The following is a 17,481-nucleotide window of genomic DNA, read 5'->3' as shown; positions in this document are numbered from 1 at the left end:
TAACGGCAACAGATAAACTCAGAATTTCTAAGTGAAAATAGAAGAGCGGACTTCCCTGGAGGTCCGGTGGCTAAGACTCTGCACTTCCACTGCAAGGGGGCGCGGGTTCGATCCCTGGTTGGAGAACTAAGGTCCCACATGCCCCAGGCGTGGCCAAAACAACAAAACAACACAAAACAACAACAAAAATAGAAGAGAACCTATAGAATACGGAAGATTGAAAAATCAGGATTCAAATATTTCCTGAACCCTTCTCTTGTGTCTAACCAAATCCTATCAATCATCTAATTCCCAGCCCAAGTCCCTGGCACCAGCACGTTTCCGGCACCCACTGCCCTCGCTCCTCCCAGCTCCTCCCCCACTTGCAGCCCGTGCTCCACCTGGACTTTCTAGGGTTTGCTACTGCCTGCCAGGTGATTCTGTTCATTTCATCTTCCCATGTAGATTACAACCACTTTCCCTTATAGGCTCCACGGGCTCCACGGCAGGCTCTCAACAAACACCTGCTGATGGAACAACAACAAAAGTTTCCGACGTCGTAGAATTTTAGAGCTTAAAAGCATCCTAAGATCTTTTTGTTCAATTCCCTGATTTTAGAGGGGATAAGCAGAGGCCCGAAGAGTTAATCATTGGTTCCAGACTGTCTGTTCAGCTCAACTCTATACTTGGTTCCTCACTAGATCCCTGGTCTTCCCTATCCCGACCTCCCGCCCTACATTCTCCTTTTTTTTTAGCTTATATTTAGTTGGGCAGATTGATACATGTTTTATTTATTTATTTATTTTTAAAACTTATTCGGCTGTGCCGTGTCTTAGTTGTGGCATGCGGGATCTTTGTTGCGGCATGTGGGATCTTTAGTTGTGGCACGTGGGATCTTTTAGTTGCAGCATGCGGAATCTAGTTCCCTGACCAGGGATCGAACCTGGGCCCCCTGCATTGGGAGTGTGGAGTGTTAATCACTGGAGCACCAGGGAAGTCCCAGCCCTATATTCTCAGTGAACCGCTGCTCACACTTTGGCCTGACAGTGGGAAGGAAAAAAGATCAGGTCCCAAGACCACAACCTCCTTTCAAAAGGAGGTTGGGATGACCATCGTGGTGTCCAATGGTAACAGGGGGCATTGGAAAGAAAGGGGCACTGACTTGAAGGGGAGAGGAGAGTCAGCAAGAAGGTGGCAGGAAAGGAACAGGGTGGGAGGTGGAGTCTTTAGAGAGCCAACAACCAAGTCTAAGCAGGGTCCAAGCAAATCCAGTTCTTTACCAAAAGGCATTTAGACCCAAGTGGAAACTGATGGGAGTAAAGGGGGAGAGGAGAAACACTAGACAAACTCAGATCTGGTTCTGACTCTGCCCTTGACAAGAAATATAATTTGGGACAAATTATTTAATTGTCACGTCTTCAGTCAGACTCAGAATCATATATTTTCTGGTTTGGAGCAAGTTTTCATTCCAAGGATTTGCAATCAGGTTTTTCATCTTTACGAGCTGGGAAGGGGGTGGAGGGATAAATTAGGAGTTTGGGATTAACATATACACACTACTATATATAAAATAGATACCCGACAAGGACCTACTGTATACCACTGGGAACTATACTCAATATTTTGTAATAACCTGTAAGGGAAAAGAATCTGAAAAAGAATATATATATATATTTGTATAACTGAATCAGCTGGCCGTACACCTGAAACTAATACAGCATTGTAAATCAACTATACTTCAATTAAAAAAAAAAGAGCTGGGAAACGTATCGCTTCAAGTGGAAACGTTAAAGTGGGTCTTCTTTCCTTGCAGAATGCTGTAGTCTGTTTACACATCACAGTTTACTCAGAGCCTGCTGTTAAGTCAAAATCCCACGGTTGTTATTTTAGTCTGTTGACACTGCAGTTGCATATTTTACCATGTGACATCATTAAAGTTAGGAATAAGACATTTCGGGGCTCCTAAATCATGACAGATGTATGGTAGTTAGGTGCTTTTTCTCAGAACACCCTTTTAACATGTACTATATACTACATGTGTGAACCATACTGAAAAAGAAATGTTGATCATTTTCAATTAAAACACTGGATGGCAAAGAAATACATACTTTTAAAAATTCCTTCTCTCAAAGTTCACAATGCCTGAATTATTTTATTATCTGTTATATTTGCCTAAACTGATGATGCTATTTTTTTTAGGCGTCTACATTTGAATTCAATCTCTATGCTTAAAGCCTGCTGTGAAGTTAAAACCCTGTGACTTTCAGTCTGAGACAGTTACGTATTTCACATTTTACTACAGAGTAGAAAAAAGGCAAAATTAAAAACCAAAAACAGAACCTCAAAATTACGCTGATCATTGGTGACAAACGCCCTGTTTTAGAAATACACAGTAGCCCTTGAAGTTATTGTAGGGACATCTTCTGCCGAGCTGTATCCTTGGCCATCTATTTTTAAACCTTTTCACACAGTCAGAATGTTAGATCCGGAAGGGACCTTTGAGGTCATCTGACCCAACCCACTCATTTTCCAAAGGAAGGTAGTAAAGACCAGAGATGAAAGTGACTCACTGAAGTCAAGCAGGAGATTATTAGTACAGCTGATCTGGAACTTGTGTTTTCAATTCTCAGAGTTTTTGTTCTTTGTTTGTTTTTATTTATATTTGTTTTTTAAATTGTTTTAAAATTTGAAATATTATTGCACTGTATAAAGTAAAAACCAAAAACTCTTCTAACAGGTCTCCCTCCCACCTTCCCATGCCATCCAACTCTTTGGGGGAAACCACTATTAATAGTTTGGCATATACATATCCAAATTCCATGGGTGTGTCTATGTACATTAATACACAGACATATGGGTATATACACATGCCAAGATTTTTTTTTTTTTTTAATTTTTTTGGCCACACCGCGGCATGTGGGATCTTAGTTCCCCAACCAGGGATCGAACCTGTGCCCCCTGCAGTGGAAGTCCCCCAAGATTTTTAAAAATAATTTTACTCCAAACTAGAACCTAACCAAACCAAAATAAAACAATTTTGGAATAAAATGGGAGTTCTGAACAACAAAATAAATATCATCTTTAGAAATTATCATGAAATTTGACAAAAGCTATTCAGGAACCAAGATAAGGCTGTGTCGTGCTTGCTATGATGCGCGGCCCAGATCCTCCTCCAGGATTGAAGGATTTATTCCCCCTAACTGTTGGGAATGCTGCTGGCTGACAGCCATGAGCTGGACAGATCTGCCCTGACCAAGATCGCATCCACTGAATGCTCAGTGTGGAAGTATAAAGGCCAGGCCCCCTGATGCAATGCAAGACTCTGAAGGATCTTCGGGGTGTCCTACAGGGTCCACGGAGGCCTTGTTGCAACTGCCTGACAGCCCAGCTTCTTCTTCTGCCCTAAACCTACATCCTGTTCTTCCCTCCCCACACCTCCCCAGGTATCGATCCTGAGAGCCTTCCCCCATCAACGCCCTACATGCCAATCTCACAGTCTGCTTCTCCAGTAACCCAACCTGCAACAGGCAATCAGACAATCAGACAATCAAGATACTTTTTCTCCATGGCTGCTAAATCGATGAGGACTTCTCATTTTTCAAAGAAAATTTCTGAAAATCAAGACATCCAATGAATACGTATTTCAATTTGTCACTTTTTCAGACGTGTGTAAAACCTTTACAATTCTATGAGAAAACATATTTCAAAACTAAACACTGAAGTTTCTGGGGGCAGAAAGCAGAGAAGCTGCTATATAAACTGTTGGAGAACTAAGAGCATTGCAAACAGGTGCTCAATAAATAATTGTTGAGCTGAATTTAAAAAGACTGTCAATAGACTTGCTTGTTGCTCATGGCTGGATGAAGCCTGGATTTCTCTCTTTCTCTGCTTCTCCTTTTGTTTCTCCTGGTGCCTCCTTTTTTTTTTCCCTATTTCTCGATCTCCTTTCCTCACTTCCTTTATCTTTTTCCTTTCCAGTACCTCTCCCTTTTACTTCTCAGTATTTCGATCACTATGTTGGTTCCTCTGTCTCTCTCCCAAATTTGCTCATGTTCTGCATCAAATGAGTAGAAACAGGAAAGTCCTGAGCAGAAGGGGTCAGGATGGATGCTCCAGCTTTGCCAGAGCGATTAGCATATCTGTTAGTTCAGAGAGGCAAAGGGTCAAATCCAGGCTAAGGAAGGAGAGACGTGGGGACAAGAAGGTCAGAGTCAATGAAGGAGGTCTCAGGGAGTACAGTTGACCTCTGACTCTATTCCTTGTGCTTCAGGAAACACATCAGCCTCTGGAGATGCAGAGAGAAAAGACAGAATCGCAACCCTTAATGCATTAGAGTCGGGACTTCCCTGGTGGTCCAGTGGTTAAGACTCCACGCTCCCAATGCAAGGGGCACGGGTTTGATCCCTGGTTGGGGAACTAAGATCTCGCAGGCCGCATGGCACGGCCTAAAAAAAAAAAAGAAAAATCATATAAAAACACATTAGAGTCAAGTGGGGAAGTCGGTAAACAGTGATGAGAGGAAAGAAAAGCAAGGGGGATTAGGCTTCCCCGAGAAATGTCATTTCAGATAACTCTTACAGGAGGCCGTGAGGAGCGCCCTACAAAGACGTGGAGGGGATGAGAGAGCATGACTCGTGGAGGGGATGAGAGAGCTTGGCCCAGATGTAGGATGAGAGGAGGCAGAGGCAGGGCTTGAACTGCGATGCTGGTTGAGTCAACTCATGAAGGGTCCTCAGTGCTATGTGTGGGGCGGGGGTTGGAATTTACCCTTTGGAGCAGCGTGTTAACAGTCTTACTTAATAGGATTAGTTTGGTACTTTAGAAAGATCATTCTGGGACCAGAAGAGAGGACGGATTGCTAGGGATAGAGGCAGTGAAACCAGTTGGGGGATTACTACAATGTGCCAGGCAAAGGGTGATGAGGGCGTGAACTGAGAATGTGGAGCTGGAGGTACACAGGTGAAAGGAGAAAAGGGGTCCGGATGAAGAGACCTAGGAGGAAGACTCAGAGAACTTCAGAACGAATTGGATGTGGGGGTGAGGGGGAGCACTGGGAGACACTCCTTCCTGAGCTTCTCATCTCCTAAATATCTTGAAATGCCAGGAGCGCAAGGTCCTGACTGCCCTTTTCTTGGGCCATTACTCCAGTTTGTGCTGGCAGCAAGGAACCTTGAGGGGTGAGGTACTGACTCCCTTTAGAACCAAGAGCAGCTTTGCTAATGCTCAGTATGAAAGCAGTGGATTCCCTGGGCTCCTTGTTCCTCAGCTGTGGTGCAAACCCACTGTGTGTGTAGTATTTATCTGGGTCTCTGCATCACCCCTGTGGCAGAAGGTGGGCCAGGAGAACCTGTGCAAACATGATGCTCACGCCCCTTGCTGCATTGTAAGAAAGTTCTTTGTCTCTGACCCAAGCATCTCTTGTCTTCTACTGTGAAACAGTAGTGACTTTGCCATAAGTAACAGGCTAAGTTATTAGCTTGTAAGTTGGGGAAAACCAAACCCTGGACCCAAGAGGGAGAAGGAAGATTTCCAGCTTGAGTGATTTGGTGTAAAGTGATGCCCTTCCTTAGGGGGAAGAACTGGTGTGTAGGAGCAAGATAATGAGGTCAGTTTTATTGATGTTGATTGTAATTTACTGTCAACTAGATATGGTCCTTGTATATAAGTATCGATATAGGAGCTCACAGACCTGTTGGAAATTCTGCCCCTAATTGAAGCAGAAGTAGAAATCCCCAGAGGTTGGCAATCTCACATGCCCGCATGATACCCAGCTCTCCACCTTGCAATGCTTTTTCTGGTGTATTCTGCTGGCACCTCCCCAGAATGCAGGTGGCAAATAAACTTCTTAGGAGAATCCGAGTAATGTGAGTAATAGCTGACATTGACTCATTTTATTTACTTGGTTAAATGTACAGCATTATCCAGCAACCTCAACTCTAGCAAGAAAACCTATTTTGGGGGGAACTCCTCACACATCACCCCCTCCTCTTTCATTTCCGGTGGTTCCTGCAAAAAGGCATTTGGGGTGAGAGAGAGGAGGAGTGACAGTGGAGGAAAGAGCAAATCTAAGACCTTTCTTTCTAGGCAGGAACTCTGTGTCTACTGCCAACGCTGGCCAGGTAACAAGCATTCAGTTAAAGTTTCTGAAAAAGTCTTTCATTTTGTTTTTTCATCCATTACACAGTCCTAAACAATTAATGTTTATATTTTGATAACCAAGATTTTAATACTTTTTTTTCTTTAAGGCGTGGACCCAACTGATAAAATAGCTCTTATCACTCACCCGGTTATTCAAAAGCTGATGGTTTAGGGGTGTCCAGGTACTCATCTTTGTCTGCATTTTGGGACCACCTATGTTTTTTGGAGGTGCAAATGCCATCATGAAACAAGTGGATATTCTTCCATAAGAAAAACTACACCTGCAGAAGAAATGAATCATATAATCTTCAGAATACTAAAAATACTAATACCATATAATCTTTTAGTACGTTGGGACCAGGGAATGGGAGGGATAACATTTATTGGGAACATTTTATATGTCAGGAACTTTTATGTTTGCTCAATTAAAACTCATAACAGGGCTTCCCTGGTGGCGCAGTGGTTAAGAATCCGCCTGCCCGCAGTGGTTGAGAATCTGCCTGCTAATGCAGGGGACACGGGTTCGAGCCCTGGTCTGGGAAGATCCCACATGCCGCGGAGCAGCTGGGCCCGTGAGCCACAACTACTGAGCCTGCGCGTCTGGAGCCTGTGCTCCACAACAAGAGAGCCCGCGATAGTGAGAGGCTCGCGCACTGCAATGAAGAGTGGCCCCCACTTGCCACAACTAGAGAAAGCCCTCGTGCAGAAACGAAAACCTAACAGAGCCAAAAATAAATAAATAAATAAATTTTTTAAAAAAAGTAACAAATATTCAAGTACAATTGGTGTCTTTAAAAAAAAAAAAAAAAAAAAAGAATCCGCCTGCCAATGCAGGGGACACGGGTTCGAGCGCTGGGCCGGGAAGATCCCACATCCACGGAGCAACAAAACCCATGTGCCACAACTACTAAGCCTGTGCTCAAGAGACCGTGAGCCACAACTACTGAAGCCTGCATGCCACAACTACTGAAGCCCGTGTGCCTAGAGCCCGTGCTCCACAACAAGAGAAGCCACCGCAATGAGAAGCCCGCGCACCGCAACGAAGAGTAGCCCCCGATCACCGCAACTAGAGAAAATCCGCGCAGAGCGAGGAAGACCCAATGCAGCCAAAAATAAATAAATAAATAAACCTCATAACAATCTGATGAGGTGGTGGGTTTCAGCTCATTTTACAGATGAAGAAAATGACGCTCACTGAAATAACACTCTCTGCCCAAATTTATACAGACAGTAAGCGGTGAACTGGAAATCAGACCCAGGTCTATTTAACTCTGCTTGATTTTCATTGAACCATGGGGAGAAATCCAGAATCACTCCTAGCTAAGAACATACCATATTGGCCAGAAAGAAGAAGTACTTATAAAATCACAGTGCAATATAAAAACACTCCATCTTTGTCCCTTGTGACCTTCTTCCTCCCCTCTTATCTTTCTGACATCTAGGTAATAAGAGTTCTAGCTTGATACCATATTTAAGAGGTAGAATGGTACAACAGACAAAGCCAAGACTTTGGATACAGACATTTGGGTTTAATGGGGAAAATGTGCTGTTTTTAGATGCCCAGTACTAAATATGTCTTCCTTCATTTGATTAAAGCACTCTAGTTTCCATTAGGAATTACTTTTCCCTCATTATTTAGAGTCTGCTGTGTCGGTTAATCAAGGTGGCCTCCCACTCCCCAGTCATGAGACCAAGCTAGGCCAGTTTACTTTTTTTTTTTGGGGGGGGGGGTGCTGTACCACTCAGCTTGTGGGATCTTAGTTCCCTGATCAGGGATTGAACGCAGGCCCACAGCAGTGAAAGAGCCAAGTCCTAACCACTGGACCTGCCAGGGAATTCCCCTAGGCCAGTTTACTGATGCTGGCTTAGCCTTACTTTACAGCTGAGGTGGTCATTCAAAGTACCATAGGTGCTCTGAGCAGGCTAATAAGCTGTTATTGCTGCCTCAGCCTTCAGAAGCCCCTTGTCCTTTCTTATTCATTTTGTAAGCCAGCTGATACAATAAATCAATCTCCTCTTTCGCTTCCATTAGCTAGAATCTATTTCTGTTGTTTGCAACCAAAACTTTTTACCTTATACAGTTTGGATCCTGGTTCTAAAACTTAATAGCTGTGTAACTTTTTGCAAGTTATTTAATCCATCTCAGTTTCCTTATTTGTAAAATAAGGATGTGCATATCTACCCTCAACTGCTGTTGCAAAGGTTAGAGAAAAAAGGCTCAAGCAGAATGCCTGACAGATGAGTGGTCTTGATAAGTAGAATCCCTGCAGCCTTTCTTAGAACTTCCTGTCATTTACAGAGTGCCTCAAAGCCTGTCCTTTAGAAGGCCACAACAAAATATTTTAAGGTGAAAAATATTTAAAGCAGACTGATGGTATTTTCAGTATGTATCCTCAATGTTTCTGCTTATTTGTGCTTTTCTTCTTCTCTGTAGGTAGGTTTCATATCCAAGGAAGTGGTGCTGGGTGAGGGGGCTAGGACTTACTTGCCTGCCTGACCTCTGGCCTCCGAAAATTACAGCAACAAATACTGGACAGCTCTTTTAAAAAAAATCACTAGTTTTTAGCTGATACAGGATTCCCCAAATGCTAGATCTGAAATTTTGAGGCTCTCACTTGACATGTAATATTCTCTCTCAGGTTTAAGTTAGAGCTGAAGATAAAGCCAATGTTTTAAAATCTCAGGGTTTTAAACAGTAGACAGTATCTTCCTACAGTTTTTTGCTGTCACCACTCCACTGGCATAAGGGGGAACAAGGGGGCTCAGATCAGTCCTTATATTCTTAGCTCCTAACAGCTAAGTTGCAAAAGGTGTAAGAAATGATTTCATTACAGTATTATTAATTGGCAGCTACAAAAGTACACGTGAGCAGGCAAATTATAGGTACAAAGCATGGTCACTGAATCTAGATCTGCCCAGTTAAAAATCACATATTTCTTTTTTGTTATTGTTATTTATTCATGTTTGACCTTTCTTCTCTTTAAACCAATTGACTTATTCTTTGTTTTATTTAAATTTTTAATTTATTTATTTATTTATTTTGGCTGCTGTGTGCAGCTTGTGGTATTTTAGTTCCCCGACCAGGGATTAAACCCGGGGCCTCGCAGTGGTTAAGAATTCACCTACCAATGCAGGGGACACGGGTTCGATCCCTGGTCCGGGAAGATTCCACATGCCGTGGAGCAACTAAGCCCGTGTGCCACAACTACTGAGCCCACGTGCTGCAACTACTGACGCCCACGCGCCTAGAGCCAGTGCTCCACAACAAGAGAAGCCACCGCTATAAGAAGCCTGTGTACCACAACGAAGAGTAGCCCCCGCTCGCCGCAGCTAGAGAAAGCCCACACTCAGCAACGAAGACCCAATGCCACCAAAAATAAATAAAATTAAAACAAAAAATTCTATAAACCCGGGCCCTCGGCAGCGAAAGTGCGGAGCCCTAACCACCGGACTACCAGGGAATTCCCTAAACCGATTGTTTTTAATCTTTTCTTTTCAGGGCCATAAAACTCTTTGAGAATATGATGAAAACTCCTGCTGTAAGCTGAGAAACTCTCTCTCTCTCTTTCCAGTTTGTGTAGGAAACAATCTGACTGATTCTAGGCACAATTTCTGATTAGGACAAAGTAGCTTTTTTAGGGCCTCCCCAAGGCCTTACACTGGTTGTTTTCTTTTTCCTGGGTCCTCAGAGCTAGAAATTATTTGAATCAGGCTTTCTTCAAATCAACTTGAGGAAAGTTTGGTTTTCAGGAGATGGGCCAGGCCGGGAGAAAGAGCCCTCTTGGTAATACTCTTGCTGAAGCAGGCAAATGGAGGTGCCCTGCTCTGTCTTTTGTCATTATCCTTTTACAGTTTTTCCTCCTCCATCCATTCTAGACGATGGGCACCGTGCATATTTGCATGCCCACACCGGTTCACAGTATAGACCACTCAGACACTTTTATACTACATAAAAATAACAAGACAAAGCAAGTTGTCTTCCCTCCTTCCACATACAAAGCTTGCTGTTGCTTTTTTATGACCTCTTTTCCCCTTAATGGCTGTCCTTGAACGTTCATCTTTAATTTTTCTTTGGATAAAAAGGAAGAAAAAGGGCTTATGGCCCTTGCCCCCAATGTGTGGTTCTAGTTCCATGTTTAAAGGCAAAGATAGGTCCTCTGGTAAAGTTCCAGTGGCCACGTACCTCCAATTCCATCTTCTAAGCCATTCTTCACACTGTCACCATTATTCAACTTCACTAAGGACCTTATTAGGCCTGTATTAGAGGTACAAAGACGAGAGTCTTGGCTATAATGGAGCTAACAGTCTACTGCTAGAGAGGTTTTTTGTTTGTTTGTTTGTTGTTTTTTTGACAAATAAAAAGGTATATATTTAAGGTGTACAACGTGATGTTTTAATACATGTATACATTGTAAAATGCTTACCACAATCAAACTATTTAACATATCCATCACCTCCCATAGTTACCGTTTGTGTGTGTGTGTGTGATGAGAATACTTGAGATCTACTCGTTTAGCAAATTTCAAGTATACATTATTATTAACTATAGTCACAATGCTGTAGATAGGGTCTCTAGAACTCATTCATTTTATAACCAGAGGTTTGCACCCTTTGATCAATATTTCCCCATTTCCCCACCCCCCAACCTTTGCTAATCACCACTCTCCTTGGGAGGTATTTTTTAAAAAATACCTGTCATTTTTCAGCTCAAAAACCTTCAGAGGCTTGATAATGGCTACAGAATATCCAGGCTCCTCAGCACGCAAATCTAGGTCCACTGTGAATTTACCTCCACCTACCTTTTCAGCCTCATCCTCCTTTCTCTCCCTTCATGCACTATCTGCCCAGACACGCTGAACTTCAGATCACAGAACATGGTACAAAACTGATGCTTCTTTGCTTAGGTGGTTTCCTGACACTGCTCACCTGAATCCTAATCTCAGTAGTACGTAATAGGTGCTCAATAAATATTTGTTAAGTCAACTGAATGAATGAATACAACAGTGGAGGGGAGGCGGTTTAAGGCTTAAAACTAGTGGAAAGGAAGGATAAAACTCAACATTAGGAACTGAGCACTGGGATTAAACTTAGGACGATCGGATTTTTATTTGGAGTTTACAGAGGGGAAGAGGATTGAGTTTCTATACTAGCATACATCTCACCCATTGTACATTGCAGTATCGTCAGAGGAGATCAGATATTATCAGGAAATTATCAGGAAAGAGGGTATGGTTAGACTTAAATATGAATTCATCTGATATTCAACTAAGTAGAAACAAAGAAAAACTATAATACCGTGCAAAGAGCTAGTGCTTGATAGGCATAGAAACAATTATTTGTTGGTTGTTAATTTCAGAAATATGAAGCATCTGTCACTTGAACTGCAGCTGAAACGAAGCAAAATGTAATTCCCGGGGGGGCACTGCCAAGGCTTGTGAGAGACCCAGGAGGATCTGAGAGCGGAGCTCTCAAACGAAAGCCTCCATCTTTTTCATGCACTGCCCACTGCTCTCACCTCTTTTGGTTCGTCTTTCTCTTCAAGCCTCTAGCGCTGGTGTTGCCGTAGTTGCTGTTTCTTTGACTCTGTCTAGCCCCCACCCCTTCCAGCAGTCCAATCACCGTCTATAAATCTTTTCTCTGGCATCCGGGGTCTCTTAGGCAACAATGTGTGGTCTCTTGATTGGCCAGGAGATCCTGGAGGGCTGGCTCCAAAATTGGGCACACGGATAAAAAGAAAAAGTGTGAGCGCCAAGAGGGTGGCAGGGACTGCAATCTCCCAATATTATGCTAGTACGAAGATGCAGCCGATCCTGAAATAAACAGCCTTAAAAGCCCTCATTCAAGACATAAGTGTGTTCCAAATCAGGCCAACCTACTGAGCATGCCCAGTTATATCGTTCTGATAGCTCCAGGGTTCCAAAATGTCAACTCCATTTCTCCGGGTTTTAAGAGTGGCCAACAGGTAAAAGAAGGTTGGAGGAAAAAGAATTCTAGAGAGGTTCAGTGAAAGAATAGCACCTGCACACAGGAAGTGGAAGAACGTGGGAAAATTGCCCAACACACAAACTCGCAAATGCTTCACCATGACTTTTAATTTATTGGATTAAAGAATTCAGGCCGACTGACGGATACACCAGGGAACCAGCAGATGGCATGCCTTAATAAGAATAGCTCCAAATTTGGGAAATTTTAGGATCAGTCTAATTTAATTAAATTTGTGGAGCATCCACCATGTAATGAGAGGCGGAGTGAGAATGCAAGGATAAAAAAAGAAATCTAATGAGGAAACCTGGAAAATGCAATGTAGAAATAACTACCGTAAGGACCACAGTGATAACTACTGTGATAGAACTATAAACAAGTGTTAGAGAAAAACAAAACATTCAACATTTCAGAACGGAGCTTCTCTGGTAAACGTAAAGCAGTTCTTATGGGCAGCAGCTAAACAAATTAGAAAAACAAAAAAGACTTTTTCACTAATATTTCCTAAAATAGATAAAAATGTACTCCTATGCAAACAAATGTAAACTCTGTTTGTATCGTTTCATAGTTTTGAAATAGGCAGCATTTGTATATCTCCCATTTAAAAAGAAAATGAAAAGTGAAGCTCATAGAGGTTGTTGCTTTCCGTGAGTTGACAAAGGATCAGTAAGTGGCCAAACTGAAATTAGAACCTAGGTTGTCTGAATTCCAGCCTAGTGGTTTTTCCACATGATCAGGTTGTATGTAAAATGAATAAACAAAGCCTTTTTGCAGGGGCAGAGGCCTGGGGGAGGTAGGTAGATGCAGTACTAAATTACCGTGTATTACCAGTTAACATGTATGGTTTCAAGACGGGTTCATCCAGAAAGAGACCAGTTTTAACAACACGCTGGTAGAGTGCTGTGTCTCTGTGAAGTTCCCGCTCATTAAAGATTTTCTACTGGTGGTTACAGCATTGAATGAAAGAGAGATGGGTTTAAAGAGAGCAGAACATTTTATCCCTGTTAGAGCTGAGTATTTTTATCCATGAAAATAAGGTCCCTTTCTTCGATCCTCTCAACCAGCACCCTCTAGACCTCTCCTTGATCAGCCCTTCATCAGTCTGACTTCTGACCCTCCAAGGCTGAACACCACCATTCACGCTGTGTTCATGGTGAGCGCATTGGCTCAATATCCTTGATAATTCAACATTACTTTTAAATGAAACATTTCAACATTTCAACCACGAAGAAAAGTTTAGAGACTTGCGTAAGAAACACCCTTGTCTCCCCACAGAGATTTTTTTAAATGTTAACATTTTGCTTCCTGTGTGTGATTAACAGTTGAAGCCCCTTTTGCATGCTTCCCAGATCTCATTCCCCACCCTGCTTGCCTAGAGGCAACCACTATCGTGCAATTAGTGTGTAGCCCACTAATCCACTTTTTATGCTTACTGTATATACATGGTTGACCTCATAAACAATACGTCGGTTTTAGAGAGCTATCATAATTTACATATCTTGTAGTTTGGTTTTACCACTCAGTGTTCTATTTCTGAGATGTGATCATGTTGCTACATTCGGTGATAATTTCTACATCATTCCCACCTCCCGGTGTGAACCAAGATATGTTCTATGCCTGACAGCTTCAATGTGTCCGTGTGTAAATTGCATAAAAAATGTGCTAGCAGCACATCTCCAGAAGATCTGGAGGTACAAGGGATCTGGAAGTACATGAAGCAGGTCCACACAGATTTTCACAAATGCTCTAAGCTGCTTCACTCACTCTCGGTAGAGGCAGTGTTGGCTCCACAGGACACAATGACTTGCTAAGAATCAGCCTAAGGATCAATACTACTTTTTTTTTTTTTTTTTAATGTTACTGCACGAGTCGTTATTTATTAACGAAATTGAAAATGTCTCTTCAGATCTCTTTTATGATGCGCTTTCCCATAGCTCATCTTCTGACGTTCAACTGTATTTATGGCTGCCTCAGCTCAACATTTATTTATCATTTAGGGAATACCTTTAAAAAAATTATGTTAAAATATACGAACCAAAATTTACCAACTTAACCAAGTGTACAGTTAAGTACATTCATATTGTGCGACAAGATCAAAGTATTACTTTGTCCTGTGTGCTACCACAGATGAAAATGATGCCTGTGAAGTCTAGGTTGAAAACGGACGAAAAGGAAGAGAAAGGTAGGTAAAATAATGTAGGCAAAAAGAAGAACAGTTTTGGCTTGAAATGAATCCAAACTCAGCCATTCAAACGCTGTGTGACTTTGGGTAAGTCATTTAACCTTTCGGGACCGTTCTTTTCCGCGTCTGAAAAATGAGAGGTTGGGTTTAGATGACTTCTAAGAAATCTTTCAGTTCTAAAATTACTTATGTAGAAAAAGCGAGGAGAAACGTTTCCTAAGCAGCAAAAGATGGGGGAATGCCACCAATCAACCACAAGCTCCACCTGCTCTCTAAGGTGTTGGTAAAGAAGATATAAACTGTTCACGGGCAGGTATCCTGTCTGCTCTGTTGTTTCAGCCTGGAGCTCTGCAACAGGCCAGTTGACTACCTCCACCTGAACCCAGTGCCACCCTCAGCAGCTGGTGACCCGCCTCTTAACCATCTCCAATTCTCGGGTCCCCGGGGGCACACTGGTTCTCAAAACAGGTCCTGGTAGTCTCCCAATACTAGCATCCCAGGCTTGAGAGATGAGAGTCGGCGCGCTGTCTCAGCAGGGAAGAGAGGGATGGCTTTGCAAAGGGGTTTATTTAAGAAAAACGCTTCCAGAGCTCGGAACGACTCCGCGGGGGGTAGGAAGCGCCAGGCATCACCCGCGGCTCGAAGCCGGGAAAAACGAGGCGAGCGGAGCGGGTTTCAGACAGCTGGGCTCAAAATGGGAATGCTCGGCCGCGCGTGCGCAGCGCGCCTGCGCCGTGCGTGCGCGCGCGCGCTCGCTCCGCTGGCCGCGCGCCCCAGCGCTCGCGAAAGCTCGCGGTCGCTCCGAGGCGCGTGCAGGCGGTCCTCCTTCGCTCCGTTTACCTGAGGGACCCGCGGCCACCCACGGCCGGCGCCGCAGCCCCCCAGGAGCCCGGCCCCGAGGTGTGAGGTGAGCCCCAGAGCGTGCGGCTCCCCCGTCCGGCTCAGCGGGAAGAGGGCTCGGGGAGTGTGGGGACTGAGGAGGTGCCGCCGCGGCTGCCCGCTCCTCTGTCTAACCCTATGCTGAGGAGCCACCAGCAGCCCCGGCAGCTCCTCCTCAGGGATCGTTATTCTCGTCGCGGCCAAAACAAAAGCCTTGGGTGCCGGGCTGTGGCGGGGTGTCTCGGGGCTTCTCGGGGTGGGCGGCGGGCCGGCGGGGCGCGGGGGAGCGGGGTTTGGGGCTGGGGGTTGAGGCGGACAGATGCTCGCGGACAGGATTAACCCTCTCGGTCCCGAGCTCGCGCTGGGCAACCTGTGCGAGTGTGGCCCGCGTTCCCCCCGCGCCGCCCCCGGCCCAGCCCTCCGCCTCGGTGGGCGCCGCGGGGGCGTGTGGCGCTCCGGGGCCGCCCGGGGCGTGGGTGGAGGACGCGGCCGCCGGCGGGGAGGACAATGCACCGAGGGCTGCGCGTCGGGGCGCGGGGGTCCGCCCGAGACCCGCGTCGAGGCTTCCCCGGGCCCGGGCGGCGTCTCAGCATCTGACCGGCCTCCTGTTTCCAGTCCTAAAAGTTGTTCCCTCCCCTCCCTCCCGTCAGTTCGCAAAGTCTGCTGCTCCCTCCCCGAGGCTTCCCCCGCTGCCCGCTTTGATGCTCCGTGTGTTTGCCCTGGGGTACCGCGGGGCAGCTCATCCATAGCCTCTGAAATAAACCCCCTGTTAAAATATTTCAAGACGTTTTAGCAGCTTCCTAGAGGCTTTTGAAGAGTTAGGTGCCTCCTCAATAAGAGAAAGACGGCTGCTTCTTTTTTTTTCTTTTCTTTTTTTTTTTTTTTAAGAACAAAAGCACATGCCACTAATTCAGGCATAGGAGTCAACTTAAAGTTGCAAAATATCTGCTGTTGGAAGGAGGTCCGGTTTTTGGCCCAGAATTAAAATGAGAATTTGAATTTTGGTTTCCTTCTAAATTTAATCGGTTGGAGCAGCAGAGCAGACTAGCAGCTATGGAAATGAATAACTGCTATATAGAAACAGCCAAGCAAGATCTTATTTTATAGAAGTAGTTCTCATAGACCTGTCATGTTTATTTACAGGAATTGGGTTACTTGGCAAAGCCAGTACCGCAAGAGCAAGGAAACAAAGACCTGACATTGGGGATGTTACCTCCCTCTTCAGCCTTCTTTTAGCCTTTAGTGGTGTGCTGACAGTCAAAGGAATAGATAAATCAGTAGTTTTGTTATTAAGAAGCATTTACTCCTCAAGATAACTGCTTTCCATCCGTACTTTTAAGCAAATCAATACCATCTTTTTCCTCCAGGGGAAAAAAAAAAAAAAAGCATTTACTTGAACTACCTACCAAACCACAACATAGAGGTAATAAGACAGGAAAGTGGTGTAAAAGCTTAAGGGGGCAGGCTTGCAAGGATAGAGCTGAAGATAAAAGATAATTGAGATGCAGCCCTTCTCTTACCGGGTTGCCTTTTATTTAGTGGAATAATGTGTTCCTCCTCTACCCCCCAAGGGCTTTGAAACTATCAGGAACATAAGAAGGTAATTAGTAAAGCCTACCATCCTACCTTCTCTTTCCTCCTACTTCTTTTTTTTTTCTCATCCACTAATATTCTCTACCTCCACATCTCTCTTGAATCTACCAGTGTCCCATTAATAAAAGAAGAAAGGACCGTAGGCTCTTTCATTCCTTTTTTCATCTTAGCTACTGTATTTCTCTGAGCTTTATTCTGTGCTGTGAACATTTAGGTGGCTTTTTCTTGGGAATCCCATAATTGAGATATTTGAAGTAGGGAGGGTTGAAGGGAATATAATAGTAAAGTGCACATTCTTTCTTTGTATAGTACAATGTGAAAGCTTCATCATTGGGCAAAGAGAGGGGAGTTTTTAACTCACAATAAGTCCTCTGTTTCCCACTTGACAGGAAAAAATGTCTCTCCCCAACTTAAATTTCATATTTGTTAGTAAAACTATGAGATTTTATACTGAAAACTTATTCTGAGCATATTAGTTTGTTGATGTTAGGCTGCTATTGACTTTATTTTCTTTAAGAGACAGGTGGTAGGAAACAGTTCTTACCACATCTTTACCTTCTTTGGCAGGGGAGAGCAGTGTTGGCCTCAGGTTTGTTTGTTTTTTTTAACCCCTAAAACTCTAGAATTAGGGCTGCTTAAAGCTGCAGCTGCCCACATAAAGAGCAATAGTGCAAATGTAAAGCAAGACTTTGAAATATGTACGAGAGATTGTTCAGTGTAGGTTTGCG

The 17,481-nt window shown here is 44.0% G+C and overlaps 2 protein-coding genes across 12 annotated transcripts in view; one reads left to right on the top strand and one right to left on the bottom strand.

Annotated features, from left to right (window-relative positions):
* FBXO16 (F-box protein 16) overlaps nt 1–11,997 on the bottom strand; it is a 62,962-nt gene extending 50,965 nt beyond the window's left edge. For 5 of the 8 annotated variants that reach the window (XM_082402861.1, XM_082402864.1, XM_082402860.1 and 2 more), the window contains exon 1: nt 6,263–11,623. In XM_082402861.1, the coding sequence (XP_082258987.1) occupies nt 6,263–6,418 (156 nt within the window). In that variant the 5' untranslated portion in view covers nt 6,419–11,623. The other 3 variants (XM_082402859.1, XR_014247663.1, XM_082402865.1) reach the window with 3 other exon arrangements.
* Nucleotides 11,998–13,176: 1,179 nt separating this feature from the next.
* Nucleotides 13,177–17,481, top strand: part of FZD3 (frizzled class receptor 3) — a 102,284-nt gene continuing 97,979 nt past the window's right edge. The window contains exons 1-2 of one of the 4 annotated variants that reach the window (XM_082402780.1): nt 13,177–13,252; nt 14,227–15,188. The gene's annotated coding sequence lies outside the window, so the exon portion shown is untranslated. Of the gene's footprint in view, nt 13,253–14,226; nt 15,189–17,481 lie in introns of those variants that run through there. The other 3 variants (XM_082402784.1, XM_082402782.1, XM_082402781.1) reach the window with 3 other exon arrangements.

Source organism: Balaenoptera borealis, assembly GCF_965194805.1.
Source record: "Balaenoptera borealis genome assembly, chromosome: 8".
NCBI classification, from domain to species: Eukaryota; Metazoa; Chordata; class Mammalia; order Artiodactyla; family Balaenopteridae; genus Balaenoptera; species Balaenoptera borealis.
The sequence above is the reverse complement of the archived record's forward strand: the minus strand, read 5'-3'. Positions and strand labels throughout refer to the sequence as shown.